The sequence below is a fragment of the Podarcis raffonei genome, chromosome 15, assembly GCF_027172205.1.
Source record: "Podarcis raffonei isolate rPodRaf1 chromosome 15, rPodRaf1.pri, whole genome shotgun sequence".
Classification (NCBI taxonomy): Eukaryota; Metazoa; Chordata; class Lepidosauria; order Squamata; family Lacertidae; genus Podarcis; species Podarcis raffonei.
In genome coordinates, this window is record NC_070616.1 from 565743 (window position 1) to 582744 (window position 17002).

The 17002-nt window shown below is 60.4% G+C and overlaps 2 protein-coding genes across 5 annotated transcripts in view; one reads left to right on the top strand and one right to left on the bottom strand.

The window, feature by feature from the left end:
• SMG6 (SMG6 nonsense mediated mRNA decay factor) overlaps positions 1-6620 on the top strand; it is a 92683-nt gene extending 86063 nt beyond the window's left edge. For 2 of the 4 annotated variants that reach the window (XM_053366348.1, XM_053366346.1), the window contains exons 16-19: positions 321-474; positions 3661-3872; positions 4772-4853; positions 5587-6619. In XM_053366348.1, the coding sequence (XP_053222323.1) occupies positions 321-474; positions 3661-3872; positions 4772-4853; positions 5587-5717 (579 nt within the window). In that variant the 3' untranslated portion in view covers positions 5718-6619. Of the gene's footprint in view, positions 1-320; positions 475-3660; positions 3873-4771; positions 4854-5586 lie in introns of all 4 variants that reach the window. The other 2 variants (XM_053366345.1, XM_053366347.1) reach the window with 1 other exon arrangement.
• A 4059-nt stretch (positions 6621-10679) lies between these two features.
• On the bottom strand, positions 10680-15024 carry HIC1 (HIC ZBTB transcriptional repressor 1). Its single transcript, XM_053367132.1, has 2 exons — positions 14758-15024; positions 10680-12888 (listed from the first exon to the last, which is right to left on the bottom strand). Exons 1-2 carry the CDS (start codon positions 14807-14809, stop codon positions 10754-10756), a joined length of 2187 nt encoding a protein of 728 aa, XP_053223107.1. The 5' UTR covers positions 14810-15024; the 3' UTR covers positions 10680-10753.
• Positions 15025-17002: the final 1978 nt, after the last annotated feature.

A 17002-nucleotide genomic window follows, 5' to 3' on the forward strand; every position in this document is an offset into this window, starting at 1 on the left:
TCTGGGAGGGGGCTCCACTGAAAGGGCCCCTCACTCACCTGAGAGCTTGAGGCAATGGCCCTGGGCGAGCTTAGTTGTGATTCCTGCACTGCAGGGGGTTGGACTAGATGACCCCTGGGGTCCCTTCCAATTCTACTTTGACATCTCTGAGGCTGATCTGAAAGGCCCAGGCAGGTCTGCGCGGGAGGGAAAGGATTCAGCACCAAGCTGCTTGCTTTCCATCACGCTTCAGGCTGTGCAGAATTTGGGGAGGGGGGACCCCCTGGTGCATGCTGGGAGAATCCCCCCTCGGCTCAAAGGCGGGCATTTTTTTGTGCTAGGCGGTGCTGAAGGACCAGGCCCAAGTGCGGCAGATGGAGCTGGAGATCCGCCCCATCTTCCTGGTGCCGGACACCAACGGCTTCATTGACCATCTGGGCAGCCTGGTCAAGCTCCTGGACTGCCGGCAGTTCATCCTTGTGGTGCCCCTGATTGGTGAGTGTGTGCTTGCGTGTGTGCGCTCACGGACGCAGAGATGGACCCGTGTCTCCAAGCGGGGAGCAGCCACGTCCCTCCCCCACCTTACAAATAAAGGCTGCAAACATCACAGGGCCCACAAGAAGGGCTTGCTTAGCCCCACCTGTTCTCAGCATCCTTTGGGACCCAAGGAAACGCTTGGGTATATTGATTTGATTTATATTCCCTCCGTCCAACTAAGGCAGTGGGTTTGGGGACCTCCTGTACAAAAGCATACAGCCTCTTCTTTAGGCAGTGCATCACTGACCGCTGAAACTCCTTGCCAGAGGAGCCTGCCACTCATCCATTCCAGGAGAGGCTCTCTCCTCTCCTCTCCTCCCAATGGACTGCCCTGTTTTGAGCTGCCGCCTCCCAGGGCTCCAGGCAAAGCAGCAGGCATCAGTGGAGCCTCCACACTCAGGGGCAGTCTGCCTCCGAGGCGCAGGGAGGCAGAAGCAGGCAGGGGGGTGAGGTCCAATGGCCCTAGCGTCCTGCATATGGCCTTCACAGAGGCCCTCTGGGGTGAGGGAGGTGTGGGTCTGACCCGTGAGGGCAGCCAGCACTTCTGTACTGGGGGTGGGGGGCGAGGTCTTGAGCCAGGGCGCTTGTCCCAGCTGCCTGGCCCTGGCTCTCCCTTTTCTCCTTATAAAGCTGCAGTCCGGCGACTCAGCAAAGCTGGTTCCTGTTATTGGTAAACACTCGGCCCTGGCAGATAACAGGCGGCTGCTGCTGCTGCTGCTGCTGCTGGGTGGTCTGGCCGGGCCGGCAGGAGGGTGGAGGCGCTGGGCACTCACGTCCCTCTCCATCACGGAAGGACCGAAGCAGCTTGGGGGGGGGGAGGGCATCCTGCTTGCAGGCAGAAGGTCCTGGGTCCCATCGCCTGTGGGCTCTGCAAGGGCGGCGGGGAGAGACTGAAATCCCCAAATGCCACTGCTGCCAGTCAGTGTAGCATCGCCCTCCCACCCCTCTCCTGGGGGTAAAGCGAGGTGTGCTGCTGCAGCTCAGACAGCAGCCCAGCTCCCCTGGGAACACCGCCTGAGCTTCCTCCACTGAGGATCGCAGGGCAGTTTACGGTGTAAAAACACAAAAATACACGACAGAACCACAAGCAATAACACCACCCAAACGCACAGTTTTAAAGGCCATATAGGCTGTTCAATCAGCCAGAGACCTGGGAGGAGGAGGAGAAGAACGTTTACTTCCTGCATTTATATCCCACCTTTTCCTCCAAGGAGCTCCCTGTGTTGTGTGAACGGTTCTCCTCCTTCTCCTCCTGTAAATCCCCACCACAACCCTGCGAGGCAGGTTAGGCTGAGAGATGGGAGTTTTGTGGCCGAGTGGGGGATTTGAACCCAGGCCCTGGCCTGACGCTCTAACCAAGTCCCAGACTGAAGCCCCAGACTTGCCCTCACGGCTCCTCCTGAGTTACTCCCTGCAATAACCAGCAGGGAAGGGGTTAAAACTCCCCCTCTTGCGCCCAGCTCCTTGAACCCGACCCGCGTGGGGAGAAGCAGCCAGGCGGCTTGGGCAGGAGCGCAAACAAGCTTCCTCTTTGAAGGCTGTTTTGCTTGGAAGTGGCTGCGAGCGGCGGATTTCGGCCCGGAGTACCAGCCGCTCTCCTCCTGTTTGATGTTCCCTGTGCGGGCTCTTCTCTCCCCCTCCCAGGCCGTCCTCCCCAGAGCAAAGCAGCGGCGGTGGGGGAGGGGGGAGAGCAGGCCTTGGCCCAGGTGGGGACTGGACCAGGCCGGATGTCCCAGGAAGGGCCAGAAGTGCCACCAGCGCTGGGAAAGCCAGGCTCATAGCGATGGGGAGAGGCCTCGCCCCACATTCCCCCTCTGTCTCCCCCTCTGCACATCCAGCCCCCAGCCTCTCTGAGGAATGCATACTTCCCACTTGATCTCAGCTCTTGGCGAGGAAAGCCAAAAAGAGCAGCCAGATCAACCGTCTCAGGGAGCTGGTGGGGCTGGGTGCCTGGGAAGAGGTGCCCGCCAGCACGGGAGGGCCGTAGCCCCCTAGAATCCCAGAACTGGAGAGTGGAAGGGACCCTCAAGGCTCATCTAGCCTGGCCCCCTCCAGGGCAGGAATTGCAGTAGATTACGGCACCGCAGAAGGCCTCAGGCTCAGTCCCCCAGTGCCATCCATCTGCCAAGGGAGCTGGGAAAAGCCCCTCTTTCAAAACCCCGGAGAGCTGCTGCCAGCCAGTGCAGGCAGCAGAGAGCCAGGTGGGGCCAAAATCTGGCACCTATGCTCGTGTTTAAAATCAGCCCCTTTATTCAGAACCGTAAGAGCTGGACTCTTGCTTCGATTTTAGCGGAAGGGGGTTCATGCAGAAGGTCCCAGTGGCATCTCCAGGTAGGGTGGGTAGAGACGCTGCTGGAAATGCTAGAGCGCTGCTGCCAGTCAGTGCAGACAGCATGAAGCTACTTCACTCTAGGTTCCTAGGTTCCACATAGGCTCCGGGACTTCCCTGGTGCTCGTGGCCTCGCATATGTCTGCTGGGGGTGCCATCAGGCCCCCTCGGGCTCTCCTGGGGCTCCCAGACATATCTGTTACCCAGCCCGCTGCAGAGAAAGAAGAAGCCGTTCCCCGGGACCTCTGGCAGCTTCTGCCTGGCTCCCTCTGAGGCAGGGAGAGGAGCTGCCTTGGCTGCTTCTAGCCAGGCAAGACAGACCAGCGCTGCCCCTCCCTCCTCCGGGTTCTTCTCTCTCTCCGCTCATAGCCAGAGTCAGAACCTGCTGCCCCCAAGCCCAGAGGAAACGGCCAGCCTCAGGCGCAGGGTCTCCCAAGGCCTGGGGGGGGGGCAGAAACGTCCCACCCAGGAATTGTACCGCCAATGCCAGCTTGGAAGGCTTTAACAGAGGGTGGGTCAAATACATGGAGCAGGAGCAGGCAGCCAATGGCTACTAGCCAGGGTGGCCGTACTCTGCCCTCACAGTCAGGCAGCAGTGGCGGATGCTGGGAAGGGCAGGAGGGGAGGGTGGCGCTGTTGCGTTTCCCATAATGGGCACCTGCTCGCCCCCTGTGAGATCAGGAGGCTGGACTTGGTTGGCCAAGGAGACTCTGCTTCTTATGGAGCCCCCAGGCCCAGAGGCAGTCTATCCTAGTGCCATTGGCACAATCTCCCAGGCTCCTCTCACATTCTTTTCTCTCTTTCCTCCCTGCCAGTCATCAACGAGCTGGACGGGCTGGCCAAGGGCCCCGAGTCGGAGCACCGCGGGGGCGGCTACGCACGGCTGCTGCAGGAGCGGGCCCGCAAGGCGGTGGAGTTCCTGGAGGCGCGCTTTGAGAAGCGGGACAGCTACATGCGAGCTCTCACCAGCCGCGGCAACGAGCTGGAGTCCATCTCCTTCCGCAGCGAGGACATCTCCAGGCAGCAGGTGCCAGGGAGGGGGCGGCAGGGAGGTCCTGGGTCCAAGCTTTACAGCCTTTGAGGGGCTTAGCAGGACTGCTGCTTGGTGTGCAGAAGGTTCTGGGTTGAGACCCCAGAGGACATCAGCCCCATCTCTGCCTGGGAAGGCACTGAGCATCCTTTGCTTTTCCAAAGGGTTTGGGGGTCCTTATCATCTGCCTTGAGCCGCAGTGGCTTGATGGGATCCTCCACTTGGAAGGGCAGTCTACCTGCGGCATGCCTACATGCCAGGGGTGGGCATCACCTTCATATTCCTGGCTTGGGGTTTCCCCGAGGGGTCTCTGCCTGTTGACAGCGGCTGCTGTGACCTCTACATTTCCTCTGAGAGAGAGCTCTTTAGCGTATCCAACATTTGGCCTGCTCACTGTAGACCCACTGAAATGAAAGAACATACTTAACTTGGATCCACTAATTTCAATGGCTGTGCACTGAGTAGAACCTAATTGGATGCAGCAGCATTATTATTATTATTATTATTATTATTATTATTATTATTATTATTTTCTTAATTCCCAATATTTAGACTTGTCGGGCTCATATTTGGCTCATTAGCCAAAGATCTCCAAGCAACTTCTTAGAACACAGATAGAAACATGAACGTGAATACATTACGCCATCCATGAGATTCATCCCATAGAACTGTAGAGTTGCAAGGGACCCCCACAGGTCATCTAGTCCAACCCCCCGCAGTGCAGGAATATAGACACACCCACAAAACACCCACCTGCACCCATAACAGCAAGAGGATGCAAATAGGCAGTCTCTGTTTTCAAAACACCCCCTGGGGCTGAGAGAGGGCAAGCTGAGCTATTCCTTTTCCCCGGACTCACTCCTCTCCCGCTGCTGCTGCTGCTCCTTCCTCCTCAGGGAAACAACGATGACCTGATCCTCTCCTGCTGCCTCCACTACTGCAACGACAAGGCCAAGGACTTCATGCCAGCCAACAAAGGTATGTTTCGGGGGGGGGCACTAAGATGCCCCTCCTGGGCGGGCAGGGGGTCTGCCGTGCCAGGGAGGAGACCCTCCTTGCAGTCGTCCCCAACACTCTCCATGTTTACTCTGCAGTAAGGCCTCCTGTATTATCAGGGGTGGGGCTTACTCCCTAGTAAACATCCTTAGGATTGTAGGACCGTTTCATTCCCAAGCAAGAACGGGCAAATATTCACTCCGTCGCCCGACGCAAAGAAAGCAAAAAACGGCCATCTCACCTGGAGGACCTTTCAGAGTATGAAAGCCACGGCAGGGAACACGCGGGCACACCCCTTCCTCCGGCCCTCCGGAAAGTGCCGGGCCGCCTCCTGCCCTGCCCTCCTGCATCGCCTGGGGGGCCTCTCCTCTAGCCCCCCCCAACCAGCTCTCCTGGCAGGGAGGCGCACAGGCCATCTCCCCCACCCCACCCACCCCCAAGGCCCCAGTTTCCATCTTCCTAGGGCCAAATCCTCCTCAGCTTAACTTGTCATCTTGACGGAGGGAGGCGTTCCCGGAGTGTTTATGCCTCGCCTGGGGTGCAGTCCAGGCGATCAGGGGATTATGGCGGATGAGGCCTGACAAACGTGACAGCCTCTGGTTTGTAACAGTCGCCTGGCCCTGAGCGCAGCAAGGGGATGGTTATTGTTACGGACGCAGGCACCCGCCCTCTTCTGAGCCGCTCTTGACTCCCGCCTCCTCTTGCCCCCCTGCAGATGACCCGATCCGGCTGCTGCGCGAGGTGGTGCTGCTGACGGACGACCGCAACCTGCGGGTGAAGGCGCTGACCCGCAACGTCCCCGTCCGGGACATCCCCACCTTCCTGCGATGGGCGCAGGAGGGCTGAGCCAGGCAGCCTGCAGGGGGGCGCCGTCCCCAGGAAGCTGTGCCGCTCTGTGCCACCAGCAGGGGGCAGCCTTGAGGCGGAGGGGGGCCCTTGCACCAAGCCACTGCCGCCCCCACCACCGTTCCCGGCTGACACCCACCAATGAACAATAAACGTGTCTCCAACCCGCCCGGAATGGCCGTGCTGTGGGTGTGAGAGAGAGGGAAGTGTTGTGTCCGCACAGCCCACCGGGGGGGGGGGGGGCGGAATAGGTGCGTGTCGTGTTCCCCCGCCGAGGGGGGAGGATAGGACAGCCAGAGAGGTCTCAAGTGGGCACCCCCATATTCCTTTGACTTGGCCAGGTGGGGCGAGGGGGGGATCCTTTGTGTGGAAGTGTGTGAGCCCTGATCTACTCCCTGCTGCCCCCTACATTGACATCCTCTCTCTGCCAGGCCCCTCCTGGACCCTCGTCCTTCCCCTTTGCCACCCTGACACCTGTGTCACAGATTTCTTGAGCTTGCACCCATCCATTTTCATCATCCCCAGACACACACTCTCTCCTGGTCCAGTGGTGTGGGTTGCAGAGGGAGGCCTGGGCATTGGGATCAGACCTTTAAGCTGCAGGGTTTGGGGAGTGCGGTGTCAGGGCTGGGGGGTGGAGAGAAGAGGCAAGCAGGTTCCCCCGTCAAGGAGCTCTGAGGGCAGTTGGAGCTCACACAGAGAACGGCTGCCGTGAAAAAGAAGAATTGTCCCCTTGGGAGCTTGTATTTAAATGGGGGGGGCCTTAACTGGCCCCGGTCAGTTGCATCGTTGGCCATCCCCAGGCCCTTTGGGTCAGTGGCAGGTGGGGGGGGGTGCAGGATTGGGAACAAAAACAGAAAACCAAAAGAGCCAGCCATGGAAATGTCCTGCATTCGAAGGATGCTTCTTAGATAAAACCCTTTTTAGATAAAACAGGCGTGGACCCCGCCCCATGGATATGGGGAGGGGCGGCCCCCCTACAGGCAGGTGTGGCTCTTCCCCCGCCCCTTTTGTTCTGCTTTTTGGCCTGCCTGGGTTTGAGGGGGGGCTTGTGACAGACAAAGTAAAAAAAAAATGTTCCTTTGTTTTCTTAATAAAAATTTTAGTAGGGAAACACTGTTCTGTGCAGCCTCCTTTTGTGGGATCGGGGGGAGAAGGCGGTCTGGGGAGCCATCAGCCTGGAAGGGGGTTTCTGAGGAGGATGTAGATGGCACTGATTTGGGCAGAGTGGTAGCTAAATGACCCATCTCTTTTCAGGACACCCATTATGGCCGTAATGGTTTGTGTCCTAGAATTGTGGAGTTGGAAGGGACCCCATCTAGACGAACCCCCTGCAAGGCAGAAGTAAGTGCCCCTGAATTCAGTGGGGTTAGAATTTGGCCAGGACCATGGCTGGAGAAGCGGGTCAGGTTTTGAGGAATTGGGGGGGGGAGCGGAGGTGTATGGCCAGAGTCTCCAACGTGGTGCTCTCCCAAGGTTGCTGGCCTTCCAGCTCCCATGTCCCTGACGCCAACCACCAGGGCTCAGGACATTGGGGGGGCACCCACAGCTCAGTTGGCCTCATCCTGGCCCAGCCACAGATCATATCTGGGTGGGGCAAGATTTCACTGAGCCACTTTAACACTAGTTTTCCACAGTCATTTCACGTTTTTAAAAATAAACAAAAATACAGGAGGCCAATAAATGGTGTGATAACACCTCCAAAGAAAATGAGAGAAATTCATGGAGGGGAGGGCTCTTGTGTCTGAGTCCTGCTTGCAGGTTTCCCATCGTGGGCACCTGGTGGGGCCCCTTTGGCCTGATCCAGCAGGCCATAATAATAATAATAATAATAATAATAATAATAATAATAATAATAATAATAATAATTTATTTATACCCCACCCATCGGGCTGGGTTTCCCCAGCCACTCTCGGCAGCTTCCAACATAACACTAAAATACAATAACCTATTAAACATTAAAAGCTTCCCTAAACAGGGCTGCCTTCAGATGTCTTCTAAAAGTCTGGTAGTTGTTGTTCTCTTTGACATCTGGTGGGAGGGCGTTCCACAGGGCAGGCGCCACCACCGAGAAGGCCCTCTGCCTGGTTCCCTGTGACTTGGCTTGATGGTTCCATGTTCATGATGTTGGATGGGTCAGGCACCCAGTAAGGCCTGTTTTAAACTGGTTCTCCTCAGCACAGACACTAAATCTTGGCCGCAATTCACCCACAAGTTGCTGTCTCCACTGCCACCCCCAAGTTGTCACTATTGCTGCTTTTACCCCTCCCCAAGTGGTATGGCGGACCATGACTGGCTTGTCAAGGGCTACCTAGAGCTCTTGGGGGGGCAGATTTGAGTCTCCCAAAAGTCCAGTCTGCAACACCGCAATCAAGCATACACTCCAGTCTCCCCCCTCCCTGAGGAAGCAGAAGCAGCCTTGTGGTGTCAAAAGAAAACTTTTATTGCTGTTGAGGTTTTTTTTTCCATGTTTATTTATTTTTTTATTTCCGGTATAAAACGAAAGGGGAAAAGGCACATCCCATGTACAAAATGCTACGGTGGGCACAGCAGGCTGCCCCCCCTTTTGAATACTTTGTGTTGGGGGGGGTGTCTTGCTGTGTCCTCCCGGGGCTTGGCAGGGTGGGTGGGTTGGGGGGCAGCTGGCTCAGACGAAGAAGGCCCAGCCCCACGCTTGGGGGGCGGCAGGTGGGAGGTTGTGTGTGCAAATAGAGGTAAAAGGAAGATTCACATCTTAACCTGACCTTTGGTTAAAAAAGAGTTGGAGGGAAAGGGGGGGCAGCTGCGCTGGCAGGGCCTGAAGGCAAAGGGCACATCTTGTCCCGCCACCCCAACCCCACCTTCTCCCCATAAGTGCAAAGAGAGTCTGGCAATACGTGCACTGGTCAAAGCTTGGGTTGCCCTCTTTCACCCCGAAGATGGAAGAGGCTGCCGTGGGGAGGCCCGTTCCACCTCCAGCAGAGCTGACAATCTGGGGAGTGTTTTGTCTTTGTCAAACAGTCCTTGGGGAGGAGGGACAAGCAGAGGGAAGGAGGGCACCCCCAGACCACACACAAATACCCCACAATAATCTTTGGCTCAAAGTGAGACAGTGGAAGACGGGACTTGGGGTTGGAAGACTGGGATGGAGCTGATTCAAAGGGAGAGGGACCCCATTGTGGTAAGAAGGAACACACCCACCCCATCGCCGCCCCTTGGTCACAGCCGTGTGGAGTCTTAGGGCCCCCTCTCCTATTCACATTGCAAAAGAGGTTGAGGGGAGAGTTAAGTGCTTGCTCAGGTGAGTCCCAGGGCATCCACTCACCTGTTGCCTCTGTGGCAAAAGGGATGCAGGAAACTTAAGAACATTGCGCCCCTTGCTCTGCCCCCACAGTCACCACACAGGATTTGTGGAAAAAACTTCCGGACACTTGGACTCGTGCTCAGCTCATGCCAGTGAGCCAGGCTGCACTGGGAGCTTCGCCACCTTCCCAAAGTCACTGCACAGCAGCCAGCCTGGAAAGGGATGAGGAGAGTTGGGTGTCCAGCGACATCTGCAGAGCCAGGGGTTTCTCACTCCCTAGTTCTGCAGGAAGGCACATTGTGGAGCTCTGTGTAAACCTTGAACCCGAAGGGGTTGGGTCCCACGTCAAGAGGGTTCTCACACTTCCAAGATTTAAGGCTTCCTTGCCTGTTGTCCTGCCTGTCACCCATTGTGACAGGCAGAAAATCAACAGGTGTGGCGGTTTGAAGGCATAGGATGACAATTCAGTGCGTCAAGATAGGCAGGTAGAAATGTGGGTCTGCCCCACAGGAAAAGCTTGGGGGCGGAGGGAGAGGCAGTCAGGAGCACAACCTCCTGGCCATTTCTGGCAGGGCCAGAGGGCAGCCTCGAGGTTTGACTCCTGAAAGGGAAGGAGGAATGGAGTTGGTGGGATCAGGCCAATGACACACAGGCCTCGCCTCCCAAGGAGGGGGGGGCAGTCCTCAAGGTGCTCTCTGGATATACTTTATTAGCCTGCTTCTTTTCCTTCCAACTCAAAACCCTGGGCACTCAAGGGTGGGGGGAAAGCATCACTGATTGTTGCTTTGTTGTTAAAGCTTTTAAGAGCTGGAGTTAGGGTTTGCAAAAAAAAAACAACCCACATGTCCCAATTCCTGAGAATTGCACCAAGGCCCCTTTCCTGAGCAGATCCCTACAAGTCAGACAACTGGAGCTCTTTTGCAGTTTGGGCAGGCAAGATTCCCTTCTCTCCTTGAGGAGAGAGCTCTCCCATATTAAAAAAAAAAAGCTGGGATATCATTCTGAATTGTACCACTTCAAATTTAAGGGTGGGGGGGACATTTCTAGGCCACCCCAAAAAACACACAAGCGTGTCAAATTATAATCTCCCTGCACATAGAAAACTAGGAGAAAGTTTATCAGGAGCTCTTTTCCCTGCTGCGCTAGTTTTCCGCCCCTGCGAGGCTCCTTTCTAGAGCACTGAGCCTTGCAGAGGCTGTCAGGCAACCAGCAGGACGCCTGTTCCTTTTGCCCAATGGCGAGACCAGCTGACAGGTGACAGAGGCCATTGGCAGGGGGAGACTATTCTCACCCTCCCCACAAAAAGAAAAAACCAGCAGTGAGGCTGGACTCGATGAATCTTTGGGTCCTTCCAACTCTACGGGTGGGGGGGGGGTGTATCTGAGGTAGGGACAAATTCACAATTCCGCTTTTGGGGCAGCTCCGCAGCTTGGCAGAGAACAGAAGTGGAGAACAGAGAGAGGGGTCAGCTCTGGCTTCACGAGAGGTTGGGGGGAGAGGACGACGACTCCATGACGTCCCCTCCCTCGTCACAAATAAGAGGGGGCTGAACTGTTCCCTTGGGGGGGCTGCGCTGGTCATTTTTGGGGAGGAAGCTGTCCTTTCCCCCGCAGTGGGGGCAAGAGTCACCCCCTCTCCTGGGCAGAACACAAAGGCACTCTCACCAACAACTTGGGGAGCCCCCTTCCCTCCCCCACAAGCCCCGGTCCGTGGAGGGAGAGCGGGAGAGCGTGAGGGGGTGATGCGGGGGTCGTCAGGGGGGTGAAAAGCGCTCTATGGTCCGGGCGTGGTGGTCGTTGTGCAGGTGGGCGGCGGCGGCGGCGGCAGCAGCTGCAGCGGCCGCGGCTCCCTGGGCGAGCACCTCGGCCGCCTTGTCGGGGCTGAGCCCGAGGTAGAGGCCCTCCATGGCGGCCTTGGGGTCGGCGGCGGCGGCCAGGAAGTGCGAGGTGTGGCTGAGCAGCTCCTTGTCGTGCTGCTGCTGCTGCGCCAGGCGCGCCATGGCCAGCACGCCCTCGGGGAAGTCCAGCTTGAGCTTGCCGTCGGGGCCGGCCGCTGCCGCCGCTGCAGCCGCCGCCGCCGCCGCCGCGTGCATCTTCATGTGGCTGAGCAGGTTCCTCTGCTGGGCGAACTTGCCCCCGCACACCTGGCACTCGTAGGGCTTCTCTCCGGAGTGGATGCGCATGTGCTCCGTCAGGCGGTACTGGCGCGTGAAGCGCATCCCGCACGCCTCGCACGCGAAGGGCTTGAGGCCCAGGTGGCTCCGCATGTGGCGGGTCATGGTGCCGCGCTGCGTGAACTTCTTGCCGCAGATGGAGCAGGGGTAGGGCCGCGTCAGCCAGTGCGTCTTCTCGTGCTGCCGCAGCGTGGCCGGGTCCTTGTAGGCCTTGTCGCACGACGAGCAGCGGTAAGGGCGCAGCAGGTCGCACGCCCCCGACGACACCGGCGGTGGCGGAGGCCCCTGCTGCTGCGGCAGCGACGACGGCGGAAGAGGTTTGTCCAGAAAAGGAGAGCCTTGCCCGGCGGCGGCAGCCGCCTCGGCGGCCTCCTTGCGGTACAGCTCCTCTTCCTCGTTGTGCGCCTCGACGTGCGCGTTCAGCTGCTCCGACGACGGGAAGCCCTTCCCGCAGGGGATGCACACGTACAGGTTGTCGCCGCCGAAGCTCTCCGGCTCATAGCCCAGGTAGCGCTCCAGGCTGCCGCCGGCCGGGGAAGGCCCTCCGCTGCTGCAGCCCGTCTCCTCGCTAGTGCTCTTGTCGTTCTCCAGGTCCTCCCCGTCGGGCTCGCCTGCACCGCCGCTCTCCAAGCTCGGGTAGCGCCGCGGCGGCTGCTCCTGCGAGGAGGGCGACTCGGCCTTGTGGTCCAGCTCGCCCTCCTTGTCCCGCCGCCCTCCCCGGCAATCGCCCCCGCCCTCGTCGTCGTCGTCCTCGTCGTCCTCCACGTAGCCGCCCACCAGCGGCTCGTGCTTCATCCAGCGGTAGAAGAACTCCGGCGGCGCCACCTCGCCGGCGCGCCCCGACGGCTCCGACCCGGGGCTGCCTCCGCGGTGGTGGTGCAGGAGGTGGTGGAAGGGCGCCTGCAGCTGCGAAGGGGCCGCCTCCCCGAAGGCCGAGTGGTTGGGCAGCAAGGCGGGGCTCTCGGGCCTGGCGTTCTCCCGACCCTCCATGGTGCCGCGCAGGCGGCTCTCCGGCGGCGGCGGCGGCGGGGCGGGCAGCTGCGGCGAGGGCCCATTGGGGCTCTTTTTGGAGAGGTCGAGGCCGCAGAGTGGAGAGCAGAGGCGCTCCGGGGGGCACAGACCGGCCCCATGAGGGTGCGCGGAGGCTGCGGCGTACAGCTCCCCGCAGTGGGTGCTGAGCGGCTCGGAGGGGCGCGGCGGCAGCCCCGGGGGCGCGTAGCAGCTCTGGATGACGGGCGTGGCTGCGCGCAAGCCGCGCGCCAGCTTGCCGAAGGGCGAGTAGCCGCCGCGGAGCTGGCAGTACTTGCCCGAGCGCTTGAGCTTCTTCTTGCACAAGGCCACCAGGTCTGGGATCTGCAGGTAGCTGGCGGCGGCCAGCACGGCGCCCAGGCTGGGCTCTCCCTCTCCGCCGCCGCCGCCGCCGTCAGAGTCGCCCAGGCGGCCTGTGTAGATGAAGTCGAGGACGGCGCGGAAGACGCCCGGGCTGACCATCTCCTGGTCCAGGTTGATGAGGTTGTCGTGGACCACCAGGGCCTTGAGGTAGGCGCTGCTGGCCGCCAGCACGTTCTTGTGCGCGCGGAAGAGCGCGTTCTGCACCACCAGGATCACGTCGCACAGGAAGCCCTTGGTGCGCTGCGCGTTGAGCTGCAGCAGCAGCTGCCGAGAGTGGCCCGCCGACTCCGACGAGGCGTCCAGCATCGCTGCGCCGCGCTCTCCTGCAGAAAGAGACGCACGGAAAGAGAGAGAGCCCGGCGGGCAGCGTCAGCGCGGGGGGCCCAGCCTGCCCGCACCGCTGCCCTCTCCTGTCCCACGACGGCGCGGACGCCCCCTCGGAACGTGTGTGACTCTGCCTCGGCCCCGGGCTCCTCGCAGGGCACTCTGGACTCCTTCCCCGCCAGTCTGCCCTTATAGAGGGGTTTCCCTCTCAAGGAAGGAGGAGGCGGCGGCGGAAAGGGGGGATGTTCAGCCCCCCGGTATCTCCGCCGTTGCCGATCGCATCCCACGCCCCCCTCCGGGTGGGGAGGGGGGGCAGGGCTAAGCGTTCACACCTGGAGGGGGCAGTGCCTGCAGAGCTCATCCACGTCTCTCCCCTCGCCCAGCGCAACCACCCTGCGGAGCCAACCGGCCAAAAGCACTGATGCAGCCGCCGGCCTCTCCGTTTCCATTCGTCTCCCTCTGGCCACGATCCGGCTTTCAGAAGGCTCGCTTTCTGGATGCCGCCTCGGAGATCCCAGAGAGCACAGTGAGCCCCGGTCTTCTGCCCTCCGGAGGTCCCCAAGAGGCGGCTGCCCCAAGCGCCAAAACGCAGCCCCCAGCCCTTCCTTTTCTCTGCGCGCTTTCTAGCCCTGAGCCTTAAAGGCTGGAATCCTAAGCGAGCGTCGTTACTAGAGAGTCAGCCCCGTTTCATGCAGCGGGACTGGCTTCCAAGTAAGCCCTGCACCGTCCCTGCCCTTCTTCCAACCGTCTCTCCGAGCGCGCCTCGCGGGGGATCCGTCCGGGCCCCGGGAGCAGAAGGCACCGCTTGCACCCAGCTAGCGGTCCGGCAAAACAAAACTGAGAGGTTTGGGGGAGGCTTCTGGGCCCACGAAACTGTTCCCCTTGCTCCACTTTGGTGCTGGGATCCGAGGCACCCTCTGCAGGGAGCGCCCAGGCCGAAGCGAAAGCGGCCCTGCGCTCCCTTCCAGCCGCGAACAGGGCGAGGCCTGGTCTGCCTCTTCCAACTCCTCACCAGCCCCAGTTAGGAGGGTCAGCTCCGTCCCCGGGGTGAGGCGCGGGGTGCATAAGCGGAGCCGAGGGTAAGGCGAGCCATGCCTAAGTTGTGGTGTTTGTTGGTCATAGGTCCCTGCCAAAAAAGGGGGGGACATTATGTGCGATCTGGTGAAGGCCACGGAAATGTCAAAAATGCATTTCGGGAAAGTTTAAAAACAAAAACAAATTCCAAAATGTGAAGGAGAGTGGCGGGAGGAGAAAGAGAAAGCTGAGAGATCTGACGGGGAGAGAAGAAGGAGCCGCCCGCCCTGCCCGCCACTCTCTCTGGGCTGCAGAGTTGACAGCCCGACGGAGCCCGCTCTGCAGCCGGGAAAGGCGCTTCCAAAGCCGCTGGCCTCGGAGGAGACAGGAGGGAAGGCCGCTCGGCCGGCCGAAGGGGCATCTTCCGCCCCAGGACCGACTGCGGAGCGAAGAGCGAGCTCGGGAGAGGAATTGGGGTTCAGCAGAGGACGGAGGAAGGACGTAAGAGCCCCCCGAAAAAACTTCCAAGGCGTCCCGGGTCGCGGGGCAAAAACCTTCCTCTGCTTTCCAAGTTCTTCCGAAGGAAAGTCGCCTTCGGTTGTGCCTCCCGCTCCGGGGTAACATGTCGGGCAGGGCAGGCTAGCTTGGCGGAGCGAACAGGGAGAGCCGCAGCGCAGCTCAAGCTGAGGATCGGGCGCGCGAAAAAGCGCCGCGCCTGGGACTGGGGGAGGGGGCGGAAAGAAAGGACTTTTCTTTTCCTGGGGGGGACGGGACAGTGAAGTATTTTCGCTGGGTCTCTTCGGAAAGGGCGCGCAATCTGAAGTGCCTCCCACCAGCCCGCCGCGCCGTCTTACCCGGGAGCCCCGTCGAGTCAGCCAGGCAGGCGAGGTCCGTGTGGACGCGCATGGCTTAGCGGGCTGCGCTACTGCCGGGGCGGCGGCGGCGCCCGCCCCTCACCGGCGCCTCAGACCTCTTGGCCGCCGCTGCTCGCTCTTGCTGCTGCTGCTGCTGCGCTTGAGCCCCATGTGCCGGGAGCGCGGCGGCGGCGGCGGCGGAAAAGGTAAAGGCCGGGCCGCGAACTCCGCCTGACCCCGAGCTGAACTCGGGCGTGTTCAAGGAGCCGCCGCGGCTTCCTCCTCCTCCTCCTCCTCCTCCTCCTCTGGGCCAGAGAGAAGCAAGCGGAGCAGGACGGGGCGGGCGGGACGGATGGGGCAGAGAAAGAGGAGGAGGAGGAGGAGCCGCCGCGCCGACGGGGCTCCCGCAGGAATCGCCCCAGGTAGGAGGAGAAGCAGCGGCCGCGCCCCCCCCCCCGCCGTGGGATGGGGTGGGAGGGAGGACCTTCAGGCCGGGGCGGGTCCCTCGCCGATGCGCGCTGCCGGGGATCTCCTCGGCTCCGGCTACCCCGAGGGGAAGGAGAAGAGGGAGCGCCGCCGCCGCCGTCGAGGGAGCTCCGTCTTTGGCCCTTGGCGAGCACCCCCTTCCCCGTCCGGCCCCGGGAGCGCTTCTCGTCCAAGAGGTGGGTGCTGCGGGTTTGGGGGCCAGGCGGCCAGCGCCCGCCCCTCCTTCCGCCTCCCCTGCCCCACTTCTGCTTCTCCTCTGCCCCCCACCCACACCGCCCCCATGTCTCCGCGGGATATGGTGATGGGGGGGATCCTAGGGGTAAATAGCCCTTCCTCGCACCTCGCTCCCCAGCCGCTCTCCGGCCCCCTGGCCACAGCCCCCTCTCCTCTCCTCCTCCAGGAATCCCGCGCTGCCCCCCAACGCGCGCCCGCGCACACACGGACCCAATTCCTCTCCGCGGGCGCTGAAGGAGCCTGCTGGGCTGGCGACACCTGGCGGTTGCCGCGGGAACTCCAAAGCGGCGCTCCGCTTCCTTCAGGCGCGCGGCTCCGGGGGTCCCGCCGGGCGCTTTTTTGGAGGCCTGGGACCGCTTTGAAGGGCCGGGGGAGAGGGGTCCAAACGGGGAGTTCTCAGCGGAGGAGTTGGGGTCCTGATCTCTTCCAGTAGCACTCCCTATCTGAATAAATAGCGTCTCTTTCGTTACAGAGATATATGTTTTTATACCAGAGAGCGTTGCTGTTGTGCGCTCAGGTACCGCTTTGTGGGTGTCTGGTTGGCCACTGTGAGAACTGGGTCCTGGGCTCGATGCCCCGCCCGGCCTGATCCTTATGGTGGCCCCCTCTCCACCAATCTCCAGTTTTCACTCTTTTAAAACACAACACCCAAATCCCCAGCCGCTCTGAACTGAGCAGGCAGGCAGGATTCTACCCAGTTCCTCACTCAGAAGTCGCACAATCAGTCGCCCGGGTCCTGCTCGGGGACTTGCCATTTGGGGCATCTAGGTGGGCGCTGCGAAGACATTCGGCCCAGTCCTGCACTGCAGGGCCCTTCGGGTGATCTTCTCTTCGCATGTTTTCAGTGGCTCGGGGGGTGGGAGGACTTGGGAAGCCAAAGAAACCGGGAGTTTTGCACGGACAGTGGGTCTCCCTTCCTGCTTCCTCAGGTTCTTTCTCTGCAGCCTCTCTCAAATTTGGGAAACAGCCTCCGCCGCGTCGGGTCTTCTCCTGCAGCCAAAACCAACTCGGACCCCCGTTGCTATCAAAGCGACGGCTGTGGTCCTCAGCCGGGGGCAGGAACCGGCCAGGGAAAGTGTGTGAAAGAGAAAGTGATGTTTATCCATGTGTGCATGTGTGTGTGTGTGTGTGTGAGAGAGAGAGAGAGCACCTTGTTTTTGCACGATGAGATTTCGAAAGGAGACTGGGACCAGAGTCCTGTTTTCTCCTTAGTTGCTTCCAGCGCTAACCACCCCGCTCCTTTCCCGCCCCCTCCATTTCCAGTGACCCAGTGTTGCCTAGTGGTTAGAGTGTCGGACTAGGACCTGGGAGAGACCAGGGTTCAAATCCCTCACTCGGCCAGGAACTCACCAGGTGACCCGGGGCCCGTCAGTCACTCTCCGCCTAGCCTACCTCGCAGGGCTGCTGGGGGGATTAAATGGGGGGAAGAAAACCACCTAGAGCTCCTTGGAGGAAAAAGGTGGGATTGAAATGCAATAAGTAAATAGACAAAATGAATTCTCTTTGACAAGTTACAATAAAGTAA